The 19,876-nt window shown below is 42.3% G+C and overlaps 1 protein-coding gene across 3 annotated transcripts in view; it reads right to left on the reverse strand.

The window, feature by feature from the left end:
* Nucleotides 1–5,770: 5,770 nt before the first annotated feature.
* Nucleotides 5,771–19,876, reverse strand: part of KPNA6 (karyopherin subunit alpha 6) — a 64,292-nt gene continuing 50,186 nt past the window's right edge. For 2 of the 3 annotated variants that reach the window (XM_037827873.1, XM_037827874.1), the window contains 13 exons: nucleotides 15,486–15,619; nucleotides 14,583–14,675; nucleotides 14,085–14,184; nucleotides 12,742–12,836; nucleotides 11,924–12,055; nucleotides 11,360–11,448; nucleotides 10,386–10,485; nucleotides 9,894–10,057; nucleotides 9,631–9,709; nucleotides 8,933–9,058; nucleotides 8,463–8,590; nucleotides 7,179–7,357; nucleotides 5,771–6,405 (listed from right to left, as the gene is read on the reverse strand). In XM_037827873.1, coding sequence (XP_037683801.1) covers nucleotides 6,218–6,405; nucleotides 7,179–7,357; nucleotides 8,463–8,590; nucleotides 8,933–9,058; nucleotides 9,631–9,709; nucleotides 9,894–10,057; nucleotides 10,386–10,485; nucleotides 11,360–11,448; nucleotides 11,924–12,055; nucleotides 12,742–12,836; nucleotides 14,085–14,184; nucleotides 14,583–14,675; nucleotides 15,486–15,619 — 1,607 coding nt within the window. In that variant the 3' untranslated portion in view covers nucleotides 5,771–6,217. The remainder of the gene's footprint in view (nucleotides 6,406–7,178; nucleotides 7,358–8,462; nucleotides 8,591–8,932; nucleotides 9,059–9,630; nucleotides 9,710–9,893; nucleotides 10,058–10,385; nucleotides 10,486–11,359; nucleotides 11,449–11,923; nucleotides 12,056–12,741; nucleotides 12,837–14,084; nucleotides 14,185–14,582; nucleotides 14,676–15,485; nucleotides 15,620–19,876) is intronic. The other variant, XM_037827875.1, reaches the window with a different exon arrangement.

A 19,876-nucleotide genomic window follows, 5' to 3' on the forward strand; every position in this document is an offset into this window, starting at 1 on the left:
ACTGTTGACTAAATTCTCTAGCCGTAGAGCCTAGCAGAAGTCTGAGAGCACAGCCTCCATTGAGATTTCAGGGCAGTGCTCAGTCTAATCTTCCCCAGCCCTTAGGCAGCACCAGTGTTTGCATTTACCAGGTAACACTGAGAAGCAGTATGGTGAATGGTGTGATGATGGAACTCAGGCTCAGAAAGATTGTGTTCTAAAGAGCCAGAATTTGAAATCCAGGTCTCTTTACCCTAAGGACCTGATTACTTCCATAGCAGCATGCTGGAAAGCTCTTATGGAGGTAATATATAATAGGAATAAAGGAAGTAAGCAGAGAATAAGAAAAAGAGAAACATGGGTTAAAATGTTACTTTCTCCTTTGCTACAAGAGAAAAAAAAATGACAATGATATTTAGACCTGACAGAGTCAGGAAGATAATTGTGAACAGTGGGGATTATGGTAAAATAGAGCAGTTTTTGCAGTTTGTTGCCAAGCAGAAACTCAGGCCCAATAGTACCTGAGATACAGTATTTTTCAAGACAAGCCAAATCTTGATTTTTTTAACTTTGGCAACCAGTTAAAACTTAAACACACTCTATTGGCCGACCAAAATCCTCCTTTTGGGCAGAATCAACTTGTTGGCTGCTAACAAGTTGTTGACTGTAATCTCTGCTTTAGGAATTAGTCTAAACCAAACCTAGTAGTTTCTAAAACTATATGACCTCAAATTTTGTGAGACTGTTTCTTCATGGGCAAAATGAGGATAATGTTCACTTAGCCTGTAAGCCTTAGAGAGCTATGGACTCTGGATGAAAATCCTTTATAGAAACTCTAGAAAATGCAAACCAGTCTACAGTGGCACAATGCAGATAAGTGATTGCTGGGGATGGGGCAGGACAGGGAGAATCCAAGGGACACGTGTAAACTTTTGGGGCAAAGATATGTTCACTATCTTGTTTATGGTGGTTTCATGGTTGCATATGTCCAACCTTACCATGTTGTACACTGTAAATATGTGCAGTTTATTGTATGTCAATACCTCATTATTTTTGAAAAACCCAAAACAGTCGAGCAAGAGCAGACTGGTACAATTCTTCTTTCTACTCTTAGGCTACAAGCTTAAACACCCTCCCCTCGTTCACTAACAAAAAATCCAGTTTAATTTCACTCCAGATCAAAGGAAACAATTTAGAACTTTGCAACAGGTTTTTATTTTTGCTTTATATCTATTACAGTGTTTGAAACCTAAAGAAATACATTTTCTCTTCAAATTTGGATGTGTATATAAATATCATTTGTCTGGACTCAGCACACTCAATGCCTATGTCTGCTCTGAAATCATCAAGCTGTATCTGTCTCCCTAGGGGCCCTGAGAACATGGAAGATAGCCAGATGGTTTATGGTTTTTGAAAAATAAAAAGAAATGAATTCTGAAAGAAAAACCAGTGAGGCAAAGGGATGGAGTCACCTTCCTAGGGTCTGTAGCTGGGAAGTCTACCTGCTCTTGAGGGACATCTGGTATGTCTTGGGTGGCTAGAGCCCCACACCCCTTTCCCTTCTCTAGTGGTTCAATCAAAGGCAGTTCTCATGACAGCTGGCTGAAGAAGCCAAATCTCAACTCCAGGGCCTGAGGTTTCTTGAAGAGGACATTATCTAAGTCAAAGATTCCCAGCCAGTCTCAGAATCTTTGAAGAATGCCTTCCTTCACTGTCCAAGGGCATGGCAGAGTTTTCTCTTCCCAAACCTAGGGGCTGAAAATTGGACCTACAGGGGAACAAGGCATTCAGCAGAGGGGTTCAGGTAAGTGCTAATGCGGAAGGAGAAGCCAGGCTGGCCCAGCCGTAGCCAAATAAGCCCAAGCCCACTGAAGACCTTTACACCACACTATGCAGCCCTCATAGGGTGTTCTGGGCCTCTTCTAACTCCCGTAGCCAGCTTTGGGTCTGCATATAGCCCAGGTCTGAGCAGGTGTAGCAGCCAAGAATCAACACTGACTTATAGGGACCAGACGGGTAGTATCAATAGAGCTGGCAGGCAAGGAATAAGAAAAGTTGATAGGAACATGGGTTAAAAAAGTTAAACTTTCTCCTTTGCTATACAAGAAAAATGTTAACATTATTTGCAAAATGCCTTCTCAGAGGAAAAATAACAGCTTAATTACACGGTTTTGGCCGAAGAGCAGCCTAGTGCCCACCACATGAGTCCCTATAGGGTCACATTCTCAGCTTGTTGGCTTAACAAAAGAATCTAAAACTAAGACACAGAAAAACTACTGGACAAGGTTAGTCTAGAATGTGTAATCCTAAAATGGCTGTGGAAGAAATCCCCTCTAAGCAACCTCAGTCCCACACACATTCTCTTCTAGGGCAGTCCTTCCTGGAAGACGTTACTGGCTATGAGCATTTCCTGTGGCTCAGTATCCTGGCCCTGCACCCTCCCCAGCCTGTTAGTTAGGCAGACAGGCACACACAACATCCCTGAAGCCCCCAGCAAGCCTGTTCTCCCTACTAGGTCCCTGGAGTGTCTGCAGAGACCTGAAGAATTTTGCTACCTGCCTTCAACTGAGCATCTAGAATCTGACACCCCAGGATAAATCACTAAGGAAAACCCAAGATGATGGATACCAAGATGAGTGAGTTTAGAGAAGGGATGAGACCTGGGCAAATGAGATGGCACCTTCAAAGAGGGGCAGGTGGGAAGAGGAAGGAAGTATTGATAGGCTTTCATCTCTTTTCCTTCTAGTTTGCTAAAGAATATGGATAACTCCAGGGTATAGAGAGAAGGTGGAGAAATCCAGTTCATTTTGCCAGATGTTTTTCGTTTTAAACTGGTTCAGCCTGAGTGAAACAGAACATGTGTGCCTGACAGTCTTCTTTCCCTCTTCCTTGACTAAGTACAATAGCAGCTACAATCTGTGCAATCATCTCCAGAAAATAGGGCTTACTGGAAGGTGGACTCCAGGGCAAAGGGAGTGGAAGGAGGAGTTCTAAGGTAGATCCAGGTAAAAGGGAACACCAAGTGCCCCTGGAAGTGGGATCATTAATACCTGCTCCTTGGAAGGGTCATTTATGCCCAATGCCCCAAGTAACTAGGCTGGCCAGCTGAGGATGGAACCCACGTGGTTCTACGAGAGGGTTTCTGCCAACACCAGGGCCAGGCAGTCAGTGGGGACAGCTGGGAACTAAAGGCAGGCTTCTAGAGACCCCATTAGTACTAGAGATGATTTGGGATTTGGGAACCAAGGAAGAGCTGGCAATAAAGATTAGCTGGAAATATTCAAAACAGTATTTGATCCCTTTAGCTAAGAAAAAGGCCCTGTGTCCTTTTAATCCATACCTAGATACCTCTAGCCCCACCTCTGCAAAGTTACAACCTGAGATCTTAAGGATACACCAGTCATGTGCCAAAATATGGGGATTCCAACACATGTCTAGACTTATCAGGCTATTATTCCCTACAAAGAGGCTGGGGAGTCCCTCCATTTCTGAAACAACCATTCAGAAATCTACCAGAAACAGCCTTTGACCTCACTTAGGCCAAGGTTTCGAGTATGGATGGGAGCTGCCCACAAAGAGTGGCTGTCAAGTCTAGCTGAGAAATAACTTTTTGTTTTCCCAGATGGCCAAAGGAGAGGAGACGTAAAACACAATGTCACCCTCTCTGTGGGCTAGAAAAACTTCATCTGTTGACTGAATTGGGGGTAGGGGGGCAGAGGAAGAGAATGGGAAAACATGGCCTGGGAATGAAACGAACAAAAGCTCCAAGAGGCCACATTTCTCCGACAAGAAATCTGCCCTCATGTTGTGCCCCTGGGAGAGACTTCAGCCTTTGAAGTCCCTGGAGAAAACAGTCTTCAAACAGCAGCCAAACTAGATTTTGGCAGGACAGCTGGGAAAGCAGAATGTGTATGTCTCACACTAAGAATCTGGCTCTAATGTCAGAGACTTAACTATTGCTTGAGATGTACGAAGTAGAACCTACTAAATTGCTTCTTCCCACTGGACAAGGAAAATGGGGTGGGGGTAGGTGGGAAAGATTTGCATTTTTTAAAAAACTGTACAAGAACAGTTTTGTGATGGAGGCAGCAGGCCAGGTGAAAAAGGTCCGGCCCCTTACCTACATGTGATACTGGAGGTTGGCAGTCATTTCCAAGCTGATGAGTGGCACCTGATTCACCAAGGCAGTATAGCATTAATGTGACTTTTCAGTGATTACTGCCAGCCCCAAATTACCTTCCTCAGAAAATGGTTCTGGAGATGGCCCTCAACACTAGAAGAAGAGGGCAAATCCAAGACCAGTGGTGCAGAGTGAGCACTTGTTCGATCTGTAAGCAGAGGGTTTACAGATTTCACCAGACCCAGAAGGGGGTATGCAGGAAGGGGAGCAAGAACGGTATTGTTTCTGGGGAAGGAAAAGTACAACTTGGAAGTAGGGCACCTCTCCAACTGACCAAGTGGGCTGGGTGGGGGAGCAGCAGATTGTGCCTTCAGTCCCACACTTGGTCTCCACTTAACTGACAATTTCTTCCACTTCCATCCCGGACTGGGCTTTACTATCATATATAATCCATCCAGAGGCATAGGGAAGCCACTGAGGCACTGTACTAGCTTTACTCAAAGAGAAAGAAAAGACATCTGGATTATAATTGTTACAAGGATGGGCAAGACCCAAACCAGGTACAAGGATCCCAAACACAGAAGACACTGATAGCTCTCACAAAGGAACGCAGGCTGCTAAAATTTCTGTGATAATAGGAGAAGCAGCCATGTGTGATAACTTACGTAGACTGAATCTGAGAAGGCAGACTGCTTTCTGGGTTTCCTGATGTAAGCACAATGCTAAGCAGTAAGGACTAGCGTGGTAGATTTCACCAGGGCCTGGGGCCATCCTTGCTCCCTTCAGGTTGGTCCCAGGTGGTAGCCCAGAACCAGGCAGAGAAGAAAAGGATCAAGCTTGGCCTCCTAAGCGTGGGAGCTTCCACATCTCTTTTTGGTCTTCCTCACAGTATCCTACTTATAGAAATTACAGACAGTTCTTCCTCTTGAGACCAATTAAGATTGACCTACCTAATATATAGAATATAAAAAAATACAGAACTTTTTGAAATTCTCTCCTTTGGAAGTAAAATATACATGATCCAACTATGGAAGAGGAAGAAAGAAGAAGAAAGGGCCAAAGGGCAGGGATCCTGGCTGTCCCTATACATGACACTCTCACTCCAACCTCCTCTGCAATTTATGGGTCACTAAAGAGAGGACCATCTTCTCCTCAGGAGAAAGGAAGGACCACAACCCCATCTCATGCTTAGGAGAAAATACAGCCACCTCAGAGGTTCACTCAACTCTGAGAGGAATTTTCAAGTAAACAAATGAAGTTGGGTCACACCATTTGGAAGGTGGGTAGGAAACATAGGATCAGTAGCGACACATGGGAAGCCCCGTCTTTAGACCTGTGCTCCTCCCCTCCACACCCACTGGTGTGCGTTCCCCAGGAGAGTGAGGGAGAGCTCCCAAACTAAAGAGGTCTGGGAAATGGGTCAGAAGAAGGGAGGGGCCTTTGTCTCATGGTGGCCTCCTCTTCAGCCTCTAGTCCCAGACAATGCTGGCAGCCAGTATTCCTAAAACCAGGAACTCATGGCTCTTGGGAAGAGCAATCTTAATACAAGAAAAATGTGCAAAGAAAAAAAATTAAATAATTCAATCCAAGCATACAAGATTAATATTCTGTCAGAGCAAGAACACTTTGTTTTGGATTTCTCCCCTCCCTTCCCACCCCACCTCCCCCCACCTCTGGAATATTCCATCTGCTCAAGTACCCAAGATAAAGAGTTACACCGATCAGGGCAGAGGACTGGGAAGGATGAGGAAGATAAAAGGGAAGGAAGTCACCACAAAAGAAAATAAAAATAAAAAAAGGTGCAAAATTGATTACCTCAGTCCTCCTTTGTCTACCCCTGGGCTCCTGGGTTAAAAGACGTGTGTAGCCAAATACAGCGTAAGGAAGAAAAATCTAACATGTCCCCTTCTTGTCACAAACCCAAATATGAGCCTCAGATGGTTCTGTCTGTCCAGAGGGTGCTCCCTCCAGGGAAGGGGTGGAGCAGGTCAAGAGCACAGTCTCCAGGGCAGCAGAGGTGATTGGTGGCTGGTGGTGGGAGGGCTGGTTTCCCGCCCACCAGAGGGCTGCTTTTCCGCTGGTTGGTGGTGCTTCCCATCCCCTCCCCGGAGGCAGACATTATAGCTGGAAGCCCTCCATGGGGGCCTCGGGCTGCTGGAAGATAAATTGCTGTTGTGTTTCATCCACTTGGGGAGCCAGGCTGCTGTCATCATCTTCTACACCAAAGTAGTGCTCAATGAGGTCAAAGGCCTTCTGGTAGATCTCCTGGTTCTCATGGCTCTGAAGAAACTCAATTTTATCCAAGCCTAGAAGCAAGAAGTATGAGTGCTTTTTCTATAGGAAGAAGTTGCGCCCCATGTAATATTTATCTCTTTTTCCTTCCCTGATTTATATGTTTACAAACTGCAAGTAATATGATCAGATCTCTCTTTAACTTCAAAGAGGAGAGCCAAGATCTCTTTCTGAAACTACATAATCACAAAGAAAAGAGACCAAAATGTCAGTTATAAACCAGAGACTTTAGTCCTGATCCTGCTTCTATCAGTGTGACTCGGGGCAAGTCATTGGCCTCTCTGGGTCTCAGGTCTCTCTTTTCAGAGATGGATGATAAATCAATCCAGAACTCTTCCTGGAACTTTCTAGAAACTCAGGGAAGACACACATCTTCCAGCTCCTGATTCTATGATCAGTTTTGGATCTTTATCTTTGCATCTGTAGCACACTGACTTAATGGGCAGGGGCTATCAGAAAGAGAACTGATCTATTTCTCCTCAGAAGGAGAAGGAACTGATGAGATAAAACCTTGGATTGGATGTCAGATGATCCAAATCCAAATCACAGTTCTATGTCGACTATTCAGTACATCATTCCGTTAGCTCACAGGTACATGCGAAACCCTGTAGATGGTACAACTTGGCTAGAGCAAGAGTTCTTAACCATTTCTACTGACATAGACCCAAATCTCATGGAAACATGGATGCTCTCAGAAAAACAAACACCTTCACATTCTGTATACCACTTTGGAGGCCTAGAATCTGTCTGCTTAAGGAAGAGGTGAGGGTGGGGAGAAGTCATATACCATAGGCTTCCTCAATGAGGCCACAGTATGGATTGACCCCTGAGCCACTGCGCTTGCCCTCTTGCTCTCCAAGCCGCAGGATGTTCTCCAGTCCATTGAGGGCCACTTGCACAATCTTTGAGTCCATCACAGTCAGCAAGTCACACAGGGGTTTGATGCAGCCCAGTGAGACCAGGTACCTAGGGAACAAAGACCAAGCAAGTTCTAACACAGGGCAAGTGAGTTGGTGGGTAGGTGCTTCGGCCTGTGGTTCTCCCTAATACATGTTAATACTCTCAGTAATCTACTCTTAATGAACCTTGATAACCACCCCATCCTCTGTCCCAATCTCTCCGCCTACCCACTGTTATAGGTCTAGTTCATTTCTCATGTGGATGACTGAAATAGATTCCTCCTCCTTGCTTCTAGTGTTTCCCTTGCTACAATATGACCCTTTCCTGAAACACATCTTTGAAAACATCACTTCCCTGCTTAAAAATTTTCACAGGCTCCCTATTTCCCTGAAGCCCAAGCTCTTTAGCATGACCATACAGGCCTTCCACAATCTGGCTCCAACTTCCTTTTCTAGCCTCACTTCCCACAATTCCCTTCCAAGGACACTATACTCCAGTCAAATTTGTTGTTCCAGGTAAAGGTCTCCAGCTTTCTGTACCATTACTTATGCGTCTCCCTGTCAAAAAGTTTGTTTTGCAGCCTTCTATTTAACCTTCAAAGATGAACTCAGTGGTTATCTTTTTTCTTCTCAGGCTTTATATATACTGACTGTACTCCCCTTAGCAGAATATGAGCAAGACACTTTTCCAATTCCCACCATTCCTACTCATGTTCAGATAAAGGAAGCTAAAATCAAAGAACACACATACATACACGCATGCACAAAACAGCTTTCTAGTTGCTTCTCTCAGGTCTCACCCCAGAAAATGATTTCCCAAAGAAGCCTTTTTGAATGAGCCATAGCATAGTCCACTTCATTTGTATGGGTAATCTGAGAATAACATGGATTTCAATGTTTTTTCTATAGAGTAGGGAGAGGTAGAAGAGGGATGGATGTCTGTGGCATGGGTTTCTCTTCTCCAGGAGAGAAAACAGCTACCATATAACATGGTCTATCTGAATCTATTCCAGATTCCAGTGACACTGTAGCAGCTTACCAATTAAACCTTATTTTAGCTGGAGTAGGAGTAGGACTATCCCAGCAAAAGCATTTTAGAAGTCATCTGTAAAGCATGAGCCAAGAGGGGTAGCAAACTTACCATTTAAGACAATGGGAAGGGAATGTGATACCTGATCTGCTCAGGGGTCCCTCCTGATGTGGCATTGGTAATGGCCCAGGCTGCCTCTTTCCTAGTACGGAACTCTGCTTTCTGAAGGATTTCGATCAGCACAGGGAAGATATTTGCATCTATGACAGCCTGAAAGAGGATTAGCGGGGAGGAAGGGGAAAAAGTCTCTCAGAGAATGACAATTTCAAGCACTTTTCAAGGATTCAACTTCAAGAGAAAGCAGATCCAACCCACAATTCAGCAAAGACTTAGGTATCTTCTTCCTCTTGGGAGTCCTCTTCTGTTCCTCCCATATAGGTGAGAGGCTACAAAGAACTTTGCTTCAGCTACCAGAATCTTTGATCAACAGCACATACGGACCATAATTTCCAAAGGGAAACAAACTATTCCTTCTGAAAGCAAATATCCTACAACCTCCCATGTTCCCATGTCTTCCCACCTCCCTTCTCCAGACCTCCCTGCCTGTTCTACCTGTATCTGAGCCCTGTTGCCAGCGGTGATGTTTGAAATAGTCCAGCAAGCTTCCTTACGGATTGACTCCTTGGGGCTGCTCAGCAAGTGGAGGAGGCAAGGGAGGGCTGAACAATTAAGAATAACCTAGAAAGAGAGTGTGAGTGAGACTGCTCATCTATAAGGAACTCAGGAATCCCGCAGAATTATGCCAACTGTTCAGGACACAAAGAAAACCCAGATGCTAGCCTTTGAGCAGGAGAACCTTGTTTACTGTGCCCTCACTGGGTTTTATATTAAGATGAAATTAACATGAGGTAATGACCCCGGGACCCTAAAGGTCTAGGAAGTAGGGATGGAGTTCCATAGCTTTTAGTATCTTGAAGGAGACATGACTCAAAAACTGTTCAGAAAGAACTACCTAACAGAGCCCCAGGTAGTAAGGCAGGTTTTCCCATTTAGTTTTGATCAGCACCCAATGGATGATGATTTGTTTCCAAATTATAGAAGAAATAAAGGCAACCAAGTTGCCCATGATCTTATAGAAAGTGGCAGGGTTGGAATATTTTATTCAAGTCCATGCTTTCTCTCCTAGACCATGCTGCTTCCCATCAGGTCTAAAGAACACCTGGCAGAGAAAGTTTTTGTCCATAGGCATCTTTTCACACAGCCCTCCTATAGCTGGTCTGAGCTAAGATCCTGTACGCCCTCCTCCTTACCTGGGTCTGGATGTCATCTCCAGTTACGATGTTACCCACAGCTCTCAAGGCAGGAGAAGCCACTTTGTAGTCATTGTGCCTATAGAGGGAAGGAGATGTGTTCAGCAGGGGGCCAGCACACCATATTTAGCCCTGCAGACCACCAAGGCTGGCAGCATTCTTATGGCTCCAGACCTTTGGATAAGGCAGCAAACTGCTGTCTACAGCTTTTTAGTCTGAACTTGGAGAAGCTTAGGGAACCCGTACCATCTGAGACTACTCACATCAGAAGCTCTACCAGTCTCCGGCAAACTCCAGAGTCTATGACTGCCTGGATCTTTTCATTTGGGCCATCAGACAAGTAAGACAGGGCCCAGCAAGCATCTGCCAACAAGTCTGAGTCACTGCTGAAGAGTAGGCGAGACAGCACAGGCAAACAAGGAGAGACCTGTTGGAAGGAGACAGTGTGAGGGGCTTATAAGGGGTTAGGGCTATGTCAGCTCTACCACAACCACTAACATTGCTGCTCTCACTCCTGAAAGTAATTCTGGACCCAGGATCTCTACTACATTCAACTATCAGGCCTAACTTTTCACTTTACCACTTAGGTACATACCAGACAGTTGAGAGAATTTACTTCACTGACAGCTGTCTCTCTTAATTCCCCATGGCATGATATTCTAAGGGGTTTCCCCAAAGACAAAAAACTCCCACATCCAAATTCCTCCATTTGAAGGAAACTGGTTATCATGCAGGGAATGGTAAGTCTCTCTCACCTTTGCAAAATCTGGGGGAGGATTCTTTCCCCGGCAGAGGTTTGACAGGGCCCAGACTGCATTCCGTGTCATTGTCAGTCGTGTGGACTTGGTAAGGAGTCTGAAGGAAATAGTAAAGCCATTTCCTGAACACTGATGCCCTGACACAAGGCTGTTATCCAACCAGATCCCTAAAACTCCATCACAGACCAAAATTAACAGAGCATGTTTGAACCAGAGGCCAACGTATATCTCCACAGAGGACTAAGATTAGCTGTTCCCAGTTAAGATCATAGCTGATAAGGACAAAACAGGGCTAGATCTTGAGTAAGCCTACAAAGCTTTTAAGGTAGGACATACTGTGCCCCAGCCCTTGGCCACAAATCCTGGGCAAGGATCATTGTTCTTTTTGGAAATAAAAGCTGAAGGTTTAGTGTGATGCTTTAGCTATGTAATATGGAATACTTTTCTGTGAAAGGCCCTAGTAAGAGTGACAGTTGTAACCTATAAGATCGTGGTCTCTCTAGAATTTTGTCCACCTGTCTTGGTTTAGATGTTCTATTTTAAGGGTATGGGGAAGGGGATAGGGACAGAAGAGGGGTTCAAATAACCCTTCAAGGAGTCTTTGATCTATGGTTAGCTAGATTACAATAAATGTATCTATGGCTATAACACCATAGGAAGTCAAATGCATTCTGCAGAAGGCTGGATTTTTCAATAGGCTAGTCCTGCCCCTCTACCCTGGCTCAATAATGGAGCAGACATAACCAACATGAGACTACAATACCATGAGGTTAGAAAGCACAAGATCCATCTTGATAGAACCTAGTGGCACAACTATATTACTCTCAAAAAGAAACATTTTACTTTGGCAATCAGAATGTACTTTTTAAGTTTTTGTATTTACTTATCATCATAAGGGACCAAGTAAGCTGCTCCCAAATGACATAGCTGCCCTATAGATGTGCCAGGTGTAGTTGATTATAATTACTCACGTTAACAAAGGATTAAGGATGGAACAGTTCAAGACGTAATCTCGGCAAACGGAGCTGTCTCCAGCTATGTTTCCCAGTGCCCAGACTGCCTAAAAACGGAATGATGGAACTGTCACCTGCAGAGCCTTGAATGGCTTCCATAAATACCCACCAGTGACCCAAGCAGAGGACCATGTCAGGGCCTGAGACACATAGAACAAGCTGAGGTACCCTCCCTGTTGAAATCCTTATTGAACACTTAAGCTATGAGGGCCTTTCCCTTGGGGAGTTCCTGGTACAGTGGGAAAGATAGGCTGCCATCTGTACTGCAGCCAAAGAAGCCAAACTAAGACCCACTTATTCCCATGGCCAAAAAAAGAATAAGAGATCAGAAAGTTGCATTCTTGTAGCCTCCTTGGACCAACTCCATATGTAGTAATGGAGGAAAGATTCCAGTACCACTCTCCACTTCTATGCAGCTAGCAAGGACCCAGTGGGAGAAATGGAAGTTGTGAATATATAGCTATGATTTGTGGGTACCAGGTAATGGGTAACATCAAGAATTAAGTCAAACCTGATCATTACCTGTTCCTGTACATCCTCAAAGTCTGAGTTAAGCAGCTCTATGAAAATGGGGACGGCCCCTGCCTCAATGACGATTTTGGTCTGCTGAGAGGTTCCAGAGGCAATGTTTGTGAGAGCCCAGGCAGCTTCAAACTGAAAAACAGATTAAGCCATTATTGAGAGGTCATCCCAGACAGAGGAGCAATGCAAAAACAAATAAACAAAAACAAAACAAACAAACAAAAAACACCAAGAAAACAAAAGCTTTTCCCTTTCACCACTGTAAATAGTGTAAAGAGGTATTGGTAGTGATATGACACAATGGGAAGACAATTCTGTCTTCCCAATTCTGGGCTTCAAAGTTCCCAGGTTTAGTCCTGTGCTACCACCACACCCACAGGTTCTTGGGCAAGTTATGCTTTATTTCAAGGGCTTCACTGTCTTCACTTTTGAAACCAGGATTAGAATGAGATGGTCTCTCATTGTCCCTTTCTGCTAAGTTTCTAGCAAGCTCCAAAAGAAATGCTGGATTGACTCATTACCCATCTCTGAGAAGAGAGATCCAGAGGGGCTAAATGATTTGGCTCAGGGCACACAGCTAGTTAGAAGTGGAATCAGGACTAGAACCTCTGATTTATAACAGAATGACCAGTCTCCCATGTTCTGACATCTTCCCTTTGAAACTGCATGATTTAAAGAAGATTTCTTGGTGGTTCTCTTCTTTGAAGCCAAGAGGGCATCTCATCATTTTACTTATCTATTTCCTAAAAGATGTGAAATCCACTGAAATCTCGTGGAAGAAGGGCTTTTGTCTGGTACTCCCTCACCCAAGACCTCACCTGTAAGGTACAATTCTCATTCCTCTTCAGAAACTCAACAAAGCGATCCACCACTCCTGGAGTGTTGATAACTTCATCTATTGGGGGACTTGGCTCTGGAAGAAGGGGAAGGGAATGAGAGGAAAAGTCAGAAAATCCTTCGGCTAATCCATTCATTCACTAGGGTTAGTCCACAATCCTGCCCAGATATTCCTGACCATCCTCAAACTATTCCCAAATGCCCTTCTGGTGAGGTGACTTTAACAAAAGCTGGTCATCTGTGAACTGCATAATACAGTTGGGACGCTAGAGAGTAAATTACTCCTAATTTAGCTTTGCTCACTTTTGTCTTACTGAGTCTAAGCAAAAAAAGGTTTGGGAGAGAGGAAAACCTGAGGAATGAGCAACATTTATCTATACATTTCCATTCTAAGAACAGAACTCTTTTTGTGGAGAGAGAACTGCTTAATACATCCATAAAAGGCATGTTCAGGTCCCAATCACCGGTCCTGTGGGTGTGAACCATTTGTAAATAGGACCTTTGAAATTAGTTAAGATGCACCAAAACTGAATGAAGGTGGGCCCTGATCCAATATGGCTGAAGTCCTTATAAGCAAAGGAAACTGGACACTGACAATATCATAGGGGGAAACCAGAAGTCAACGAAACCCCTAAGGGAAAGGAGAAGACATGGTCATGTACACTGCTATGTGACAAAAAAGCCAAGGACCAAGGATCAATGGCAGCCAGCCCCAGAATGCCAGTCTTTGGGGAGAAAGCAATGCCTTGCTGATGCCTTGATTTTGAACTTCCCTAGCCTCAAAACCACGAGCCAATAAATTCCAGTTGTTTAAGCCAACACACTGTATGGTGTCAGTTTTGGCAGCAAGGGAAGTAATACACCAACTATGTGCCAGCCATGGTTCTAGCTACTGAGGATAAGGTAGTGAACAAAAGTGACAGTCCTTGCCCTCACAGCGCTTACATCCCAGTGAGGGAGACATTCGATTATGTTAGAAAGTAAAAAATATAACGAGAAGAAAAGAATAGACAGGGCAGGTTAAGGAATAATAAATGATTAGGGGGAGGATGGCTTACAACTTTAGATAGTTATCAGGAGAGGCTTTATTGAAAAGGTAGGATCTGATCATAAAAGTGAGGAATCTGCCACATAGATATGTGGGACTAGAGGGTATCAGAGGGCAGTGGAAAAAGCCAGTGCAAAGGTGGAAATGTGCCTGTCATGCCCAAGGAACATCGAGGCCAGTAGGGCTAGAGCACAATAAAGGGGGAAAGTAATCAATGTGGTCAGTAAGGGGAGGCTCAATTATGTAGGGCTTCTCTGGGAGGATCAGGCTTTGTACCTTTGGAGAGTAATTTCCGGAATTTCTGTGTGGTTGCCAACTGCAGGTCAGAATCATCAGAAAAGAGCATCTCTACCATTTCTCTTGTGATCACACTCTCCTACAACATAAAACAGGTTTAGAACTTTGCAAATCAACATCAGAGCCAGATGTGAGCATATAATCCTGCCTGACAATCTGCTTTCTCAAGACTTGAGGGCAAAATGACAGCAGGCTCAGGAGAGGGGGCTTGTTTAATCCATGGTTATTTTAAGTTAGAACAGTTAAAAGTGACTCCTAATCTCTGAGGCAAATGATGGTTTCTTATAAATTTTTCATATCAGAGGTATTTCTATCAGAGATGAATCCCTGATGGCTTCTTAAAGTGACCAGCTCCAAAGGGCCCATGAAAAAAACTTAGCTAGATTATCAGCAAAGCTACTGTATGATGTAAACAATTTCTGTTCTGTAGAAGCAGGTTCTTCTCAGGCCTGCTCACGCAGCATGCAAGGTTCTTACCCCAGTGGTAGAGCTCACATATGAGTCCATGAGGAGATTATCGAACATGGCAGCTTCTTCATTAATCAGTTCTACATTTCTCCGTTTAAAAAGCTGAAAGTAAAGTAAAGAGACCGTGGTAAGAAAACTCACTGAACCAAAGAAAACAGAACAATCTAATGTTAAATTATGGCATAACTGTCAAGGAATGCTAGAGTAGCTAAGAAAATGAGACCAAGCTTTATATACTGATGTGGGAAGATATTAAGGATTTACTTTCTATGTTGTATCTAATTGCTTACATTTTTTTTAAGGCAGAATGTTTATAAGCAGAAAAACATTTAAAGACTTTTTTACCCTTTGTATAAAAGACAATGGGCATAAAAGGCTTTGAAAGAAATGAATAATGACATGGCAAGAGTGGACAAAAGCAGATTAGGTGAATGAATCTACACCTGGGAAACTTACCAATTTGGTGGTAGGGGTGGGAGTACAGATGATGCGGTATTTATATAGCCTCTGTTCTAGAGGGGCTTACAAAAACAGACTCAAGAAAATAGAAGTAAAGCAGCCTAGAATGGCTGGTAAGCCTCTTAAAAAGGACCAGATTTGCGGGTGGGCCTTGAAGGCCAGGCCTGTCATTGACTACACAGTGAAGAAGAAAGAAGGCAACAAGGGGCTAGAATGAGAATGTTATATTAAAGACATAGATAGTATGTAAAACTTGTGAAATAGGGACAACAGATTGGTTCTCCCTTTCTCAAGGCTTCCAACATTTCTGATACAACAAAGGGAATGGAATGACTGGCCCATAGAGCTAAGCTACTTTGCTGGCAGGAAGGAGAGAGTACAAGGTGGAGGTCAACTGTGGTGGCTGATCACTCTCCTTGAATGGTATGCTTGAGAGTACTCTGGTTAACTTACTTGTTGCTCCCGCTTCTGTTTCCGGAGCTGAATGCCCTCTTCCTCTCTTCTTCGCCTCATTTCCTCTGGGTTTAGGGCATTATTCTTATAGCTCTTCATTCGGTAATTGTCTTTTCCTGGGCTTGCCATGGTCTCTAGAAGAAGGGAAGATTCAAATACACTGGCAAGGTCTTTAAGAGGGGAGCATTTTCTTTTCACTTTTTCTGTCCCTGCCCACCCTTCCCTATCCCGGGGTTGAGGAGACTACGGCTTCTCAAAGGGACCTAATAATCTGAGTAACAGCACTTAACATTTCTAGTTCTACCCCTCCACCCCCACCCCCAGTCTCCTTCAATCAGAATAAGGTTGTTAAACAGGTGGTATTATATAGCAACTGCTACAGCATAGTCAAGATGTGGGCCCTGGAGCCAGATCATCTGGGTTTAAATCCTGGCTCCTCTTCTTCTTAGCTGTACAACTTTGAACAAGTTGCTTTAATTTCTCTATGCCTCAGAATCTCATCTTTAAAACAGGGACATAATAGTTCCTACATTTTAGTTGTTTAAAAAAAAAGTGCTTCTTAGAACCATGCTTCTTTACAAGAAAACGGTTATATGACTTGTCCAATGAACTAAGATATATGAAAAGAATATCCCGTCAGGTTAAAAACATTATAGTATATCTAATTTGGATCTGTGCATCATTTTTTTTAATTACTCATATGCCCACCATCTATTTAAAAATATTTTTAAGTTTAAAATTTATTATGTAATATCTGATACATACCAAAGGATGAAACATATGTAAATTACCAAACAAAATGCAGTGAACATCTGTGAACCCAACACCAAATCTAAGAACTGGAGCATTACCAATATGCCTGAATTTAATTATGGGCTCTTCCCCTATCTCAGGCTCCCCTTACCCCCTCTTCAGCCAAAAGAAAATTACTACCCTGAATTGTCATTATCTTTTGCTTTTGTTTTTATTTAGCACATATGTATAACCCTCAATAGTGTATCATACTGTATTTAGTCTTCTGAGAATTATTTCTCCCCAAACACTGGGTTTCTAAGATTTATTTGTATTTCTGCATGTTGCTGTGTTTCATTTTTCATGTTATATTATTCCACTGTGTGACTGTATCGTAATTTATCCATTTTTATTTTGGTCTTTTTACCCCCCAGTTTTTTCCTATTACAAACCTACTAGGAAGCTGTTAAGCACTCAGTGGTAGATACAAAATTTTTTTAAATTATAATTTTCACTTGGAAGCTCATATTTTATTACTGACAACTGACGGACTCACTTTATGTATTTTTGAGAAAACATAAGGCAGTGTAAAACTTAAGTCCAAATAACCAGAGTTTGTCATTCTTTTTTAAGACAAACCTGTCTATTTTAGCTCACAACTTAATCCCACAAGTGATTTTCCTCCAGACATGTTTTCAAGGGTTAACTTTGTACTGTTTCATCAAGGACATTCTTTTTTTTTAAAATTCAATTTTACTGAGATATATTCACATACCATACAATCATCCAGAGTGTACAATCAATTGTTCACAGCACCATCATATAGCTGTGCATTCATCACCCCAATCTATTTTTTGAACCTTTTCCTTGTACCAGAAAAAGTGAAAATAAGAATGAAAAAAAAAAAAAAAAGTAAAAAAGAATACCCAAACCATCCCCCCACACATACCCTATTTTTCATTTAGTTTTTTGTCTCCATTTTTCTACTCATCCATCCATATCCTGGATAAAGGGAGTGTGATCCACAAGGTTTTCGCTATCACACTGTCACCCCTTGTAAGCTACATTGCTACACAATCATTTCCAATAGTCAAGGCTACTGGGTTGCAGTTTATCTGATAGTTTCATGTATTTACTTCTAGCTATTCCAATGCATTAAAATCTAAAAAGGGTTATCTATATACTGCGTAAGAATGCCCACCAGAGTGACCTCGGCTCCATTTGGAATCTCTCAGCCAGTGAAACTTTATTTCGTTTCATTACACATCCCGCTTTTGGTCAAGATGTTCTCAATCCCATGATGTCAGGTCCAGATTCATCCCAGGGAGTCATATTCCACATTGCCAGGGAGATTTACACCCCTGGGTGTCAGATCCCACATAGTGGGGAGGGCAGTGAGTTCACCTGCCAAGTTGGCTAAGCTAGAGAGAGAAGACCACATCTGAGCAACAAAGAAGTACTCAGGAGGCACAATTATAAGCAGGTTTAGCCTCTCCTTTGCAGTAATGAGCTCATTAATAAGGGCTCAGCCCATCAAACCGCCAGTCCTCAATGTTTGTGAGAACATCAGCAACAATCCAGGTGAGGAAGCCCAACACCACTGCATTTCCCTCAGCTTCTCAGGGGGGATATATATATTTTTATTCTCTGTCCAAATTACTTTGGGATGTGTGTCTATTTCACACTAACTTATGCAAACCTACCAGGTCTCACTTCCTATTAAAAGTTCCATGTAATTATGGTATTTGAATAAACTGTATGAGTTAGGAAATACAGATCGTGCACCAAACAAACATCTCTTCCCTTAGTCTCACATGGAATTTGAAGTTTTAAAACACTGTCAGTATTGCCCTTTACCCTTTGGCCTGACATGCCCTAGTTCTAACAACATCTGCTTCATTCATATATCTAGTTGAAGTCTGGACTCTTTTTCAGCCTTTTTAACAGTTGCTGTATGTGCTAATACTGACATTCATATATGCCGAGTTCTAGCTCTGAGTTTCAGGTGTCATATAGATACCCAAAGTTCCAGGGATTGATCAGGTTATAAACAAAGTGATCAGCATCTCAGAATCTGGAGATAGCCATTACATTTCAGGAACAGATGTGACTGCTGTAAGAGCTTACAATCTAAGGACCGTTACGATAAGCATTCCCCTGATAAGCAGGCTCTAAGGTTCAATTCTGAGTTTACACATTGTAGTTAGTCCATTTTGGTGAGGCATTATAGTGTTTGCCTTTGTTTCTGGCGTAGTTCACTCAAAATGCTGCCTACAGTTTCCATTCACCTCATTGCATGTCTCACAGCTTCACTCCATCAAGGACATTCTTAAGTGAAACTGGTGTTTTTTGTCTTTTTTTTTCTTTTTTAAACAGTGAGTGATGAGGGGTGGTGAATGTGTACAAATGTTAATACAGGGAAAATCGAAAACAGGGTTGTAGTCTATTTATGAAAATGGTCTGCAGATCACACTTCGGAAGGGCTGCTCTAGGCGTAAGAATGAATTGCTGGGTTGTAGGTAGGTAAATGTTAAAACTTGACCAGATAGTGTCAATTGCCTCCTTTGTTACTCATTTACACTAGCTTAGCAATGCGTAATTCCCACTGAAACATATCCTGACCAATACTTGAAATTATCAGAAATTTGCCAACCTATTGGCTTTAAGAAGGATTTCACTGAGGTATTGATTTGCATTTCTCAGATTACTAATGAAGTTAAATTTCATGTTTATTGGCCATATATGTTTTTCTTTCTGTGAAAAATGCCTTTACGTCCTATTGAATAGTCTGTCCCTTTCTCATTGATTTGTAGTCCTTTAGATATTCTAGTTATCAATCATTTGTTGGTTATTTGTGTTACAGGTTATCTTTTAGCACTCCGTGGCTTGCCTTTTCACTTTTTTATGGAGTCCTTTAGCAAGAAGTTCTTAATTTTAAGGTAGTTACATGTATCTTTTCTTTTATAGTTAGCTATAACTCTATAGGTATGTGGGTTTTGTTTAATAATCTTTTCATAGTCACAAGGTCAGAAAGATATCCTCATATCTACAAATTTTTGAAAAATTTATATTTAATTTTATTGTACTAAATGAAATACCTGAAATTTGCCATTTTAACAATTTAAAGTGCACGGTTCAGTGGCTTTACATTTACAATATTCTGTTACCATCACCATCACCCATTAGCAAAACTTTTCATTACCCAAAACAGAAACTCTGTACCTGTTAAGAAATAACTCCCCCAGTCTCTAGTAATCTTTAATCTACTTTGTCTCTATGAATTTCCTTATTCTAGATATTTCATATAAAAGGAATCATGCAACATTTGTCCTTTTGTGTCTAGCTTATTTTATTTAACGTTTTCAAATAATGTTATGTTTTCAAGGTTTATCCATGTTGTAGAATGTATCAGAACATCATCCCTTTCTATAACTGAATAATATTCAATTGTATGTATATACCACATTTTGTTTATCCATTCATCTGTTGATGGTCACTTGAGTAGCTTCCACCTTTTTGGCTATTGTGAATAATGCTGTTTTATAAATATCCGTTTGAGTCCCTGCTTTCAATTCTTTGGCGTATATACCTAGAAGTGGGATTACTGAGTTATATGGCAATTCTATGTTCAACTTTCCAAGGAATTGCCACAGTGGCTC

This window comes from Choloepus didactylus, chromosome 2 (genome assembly GCF_015220235.1).
Source record: "Choloepus didactylus isolate mChoDid1 chromosome 2, mChoDid1.pri, whole genome shotgun sequence".
Taxonomy (NCBI): Eukaryota; Metazoa; Chordata; class Mammalia; order Pilosa; family Megalonychidae; genus Choloepus; species Choloepus didactylus.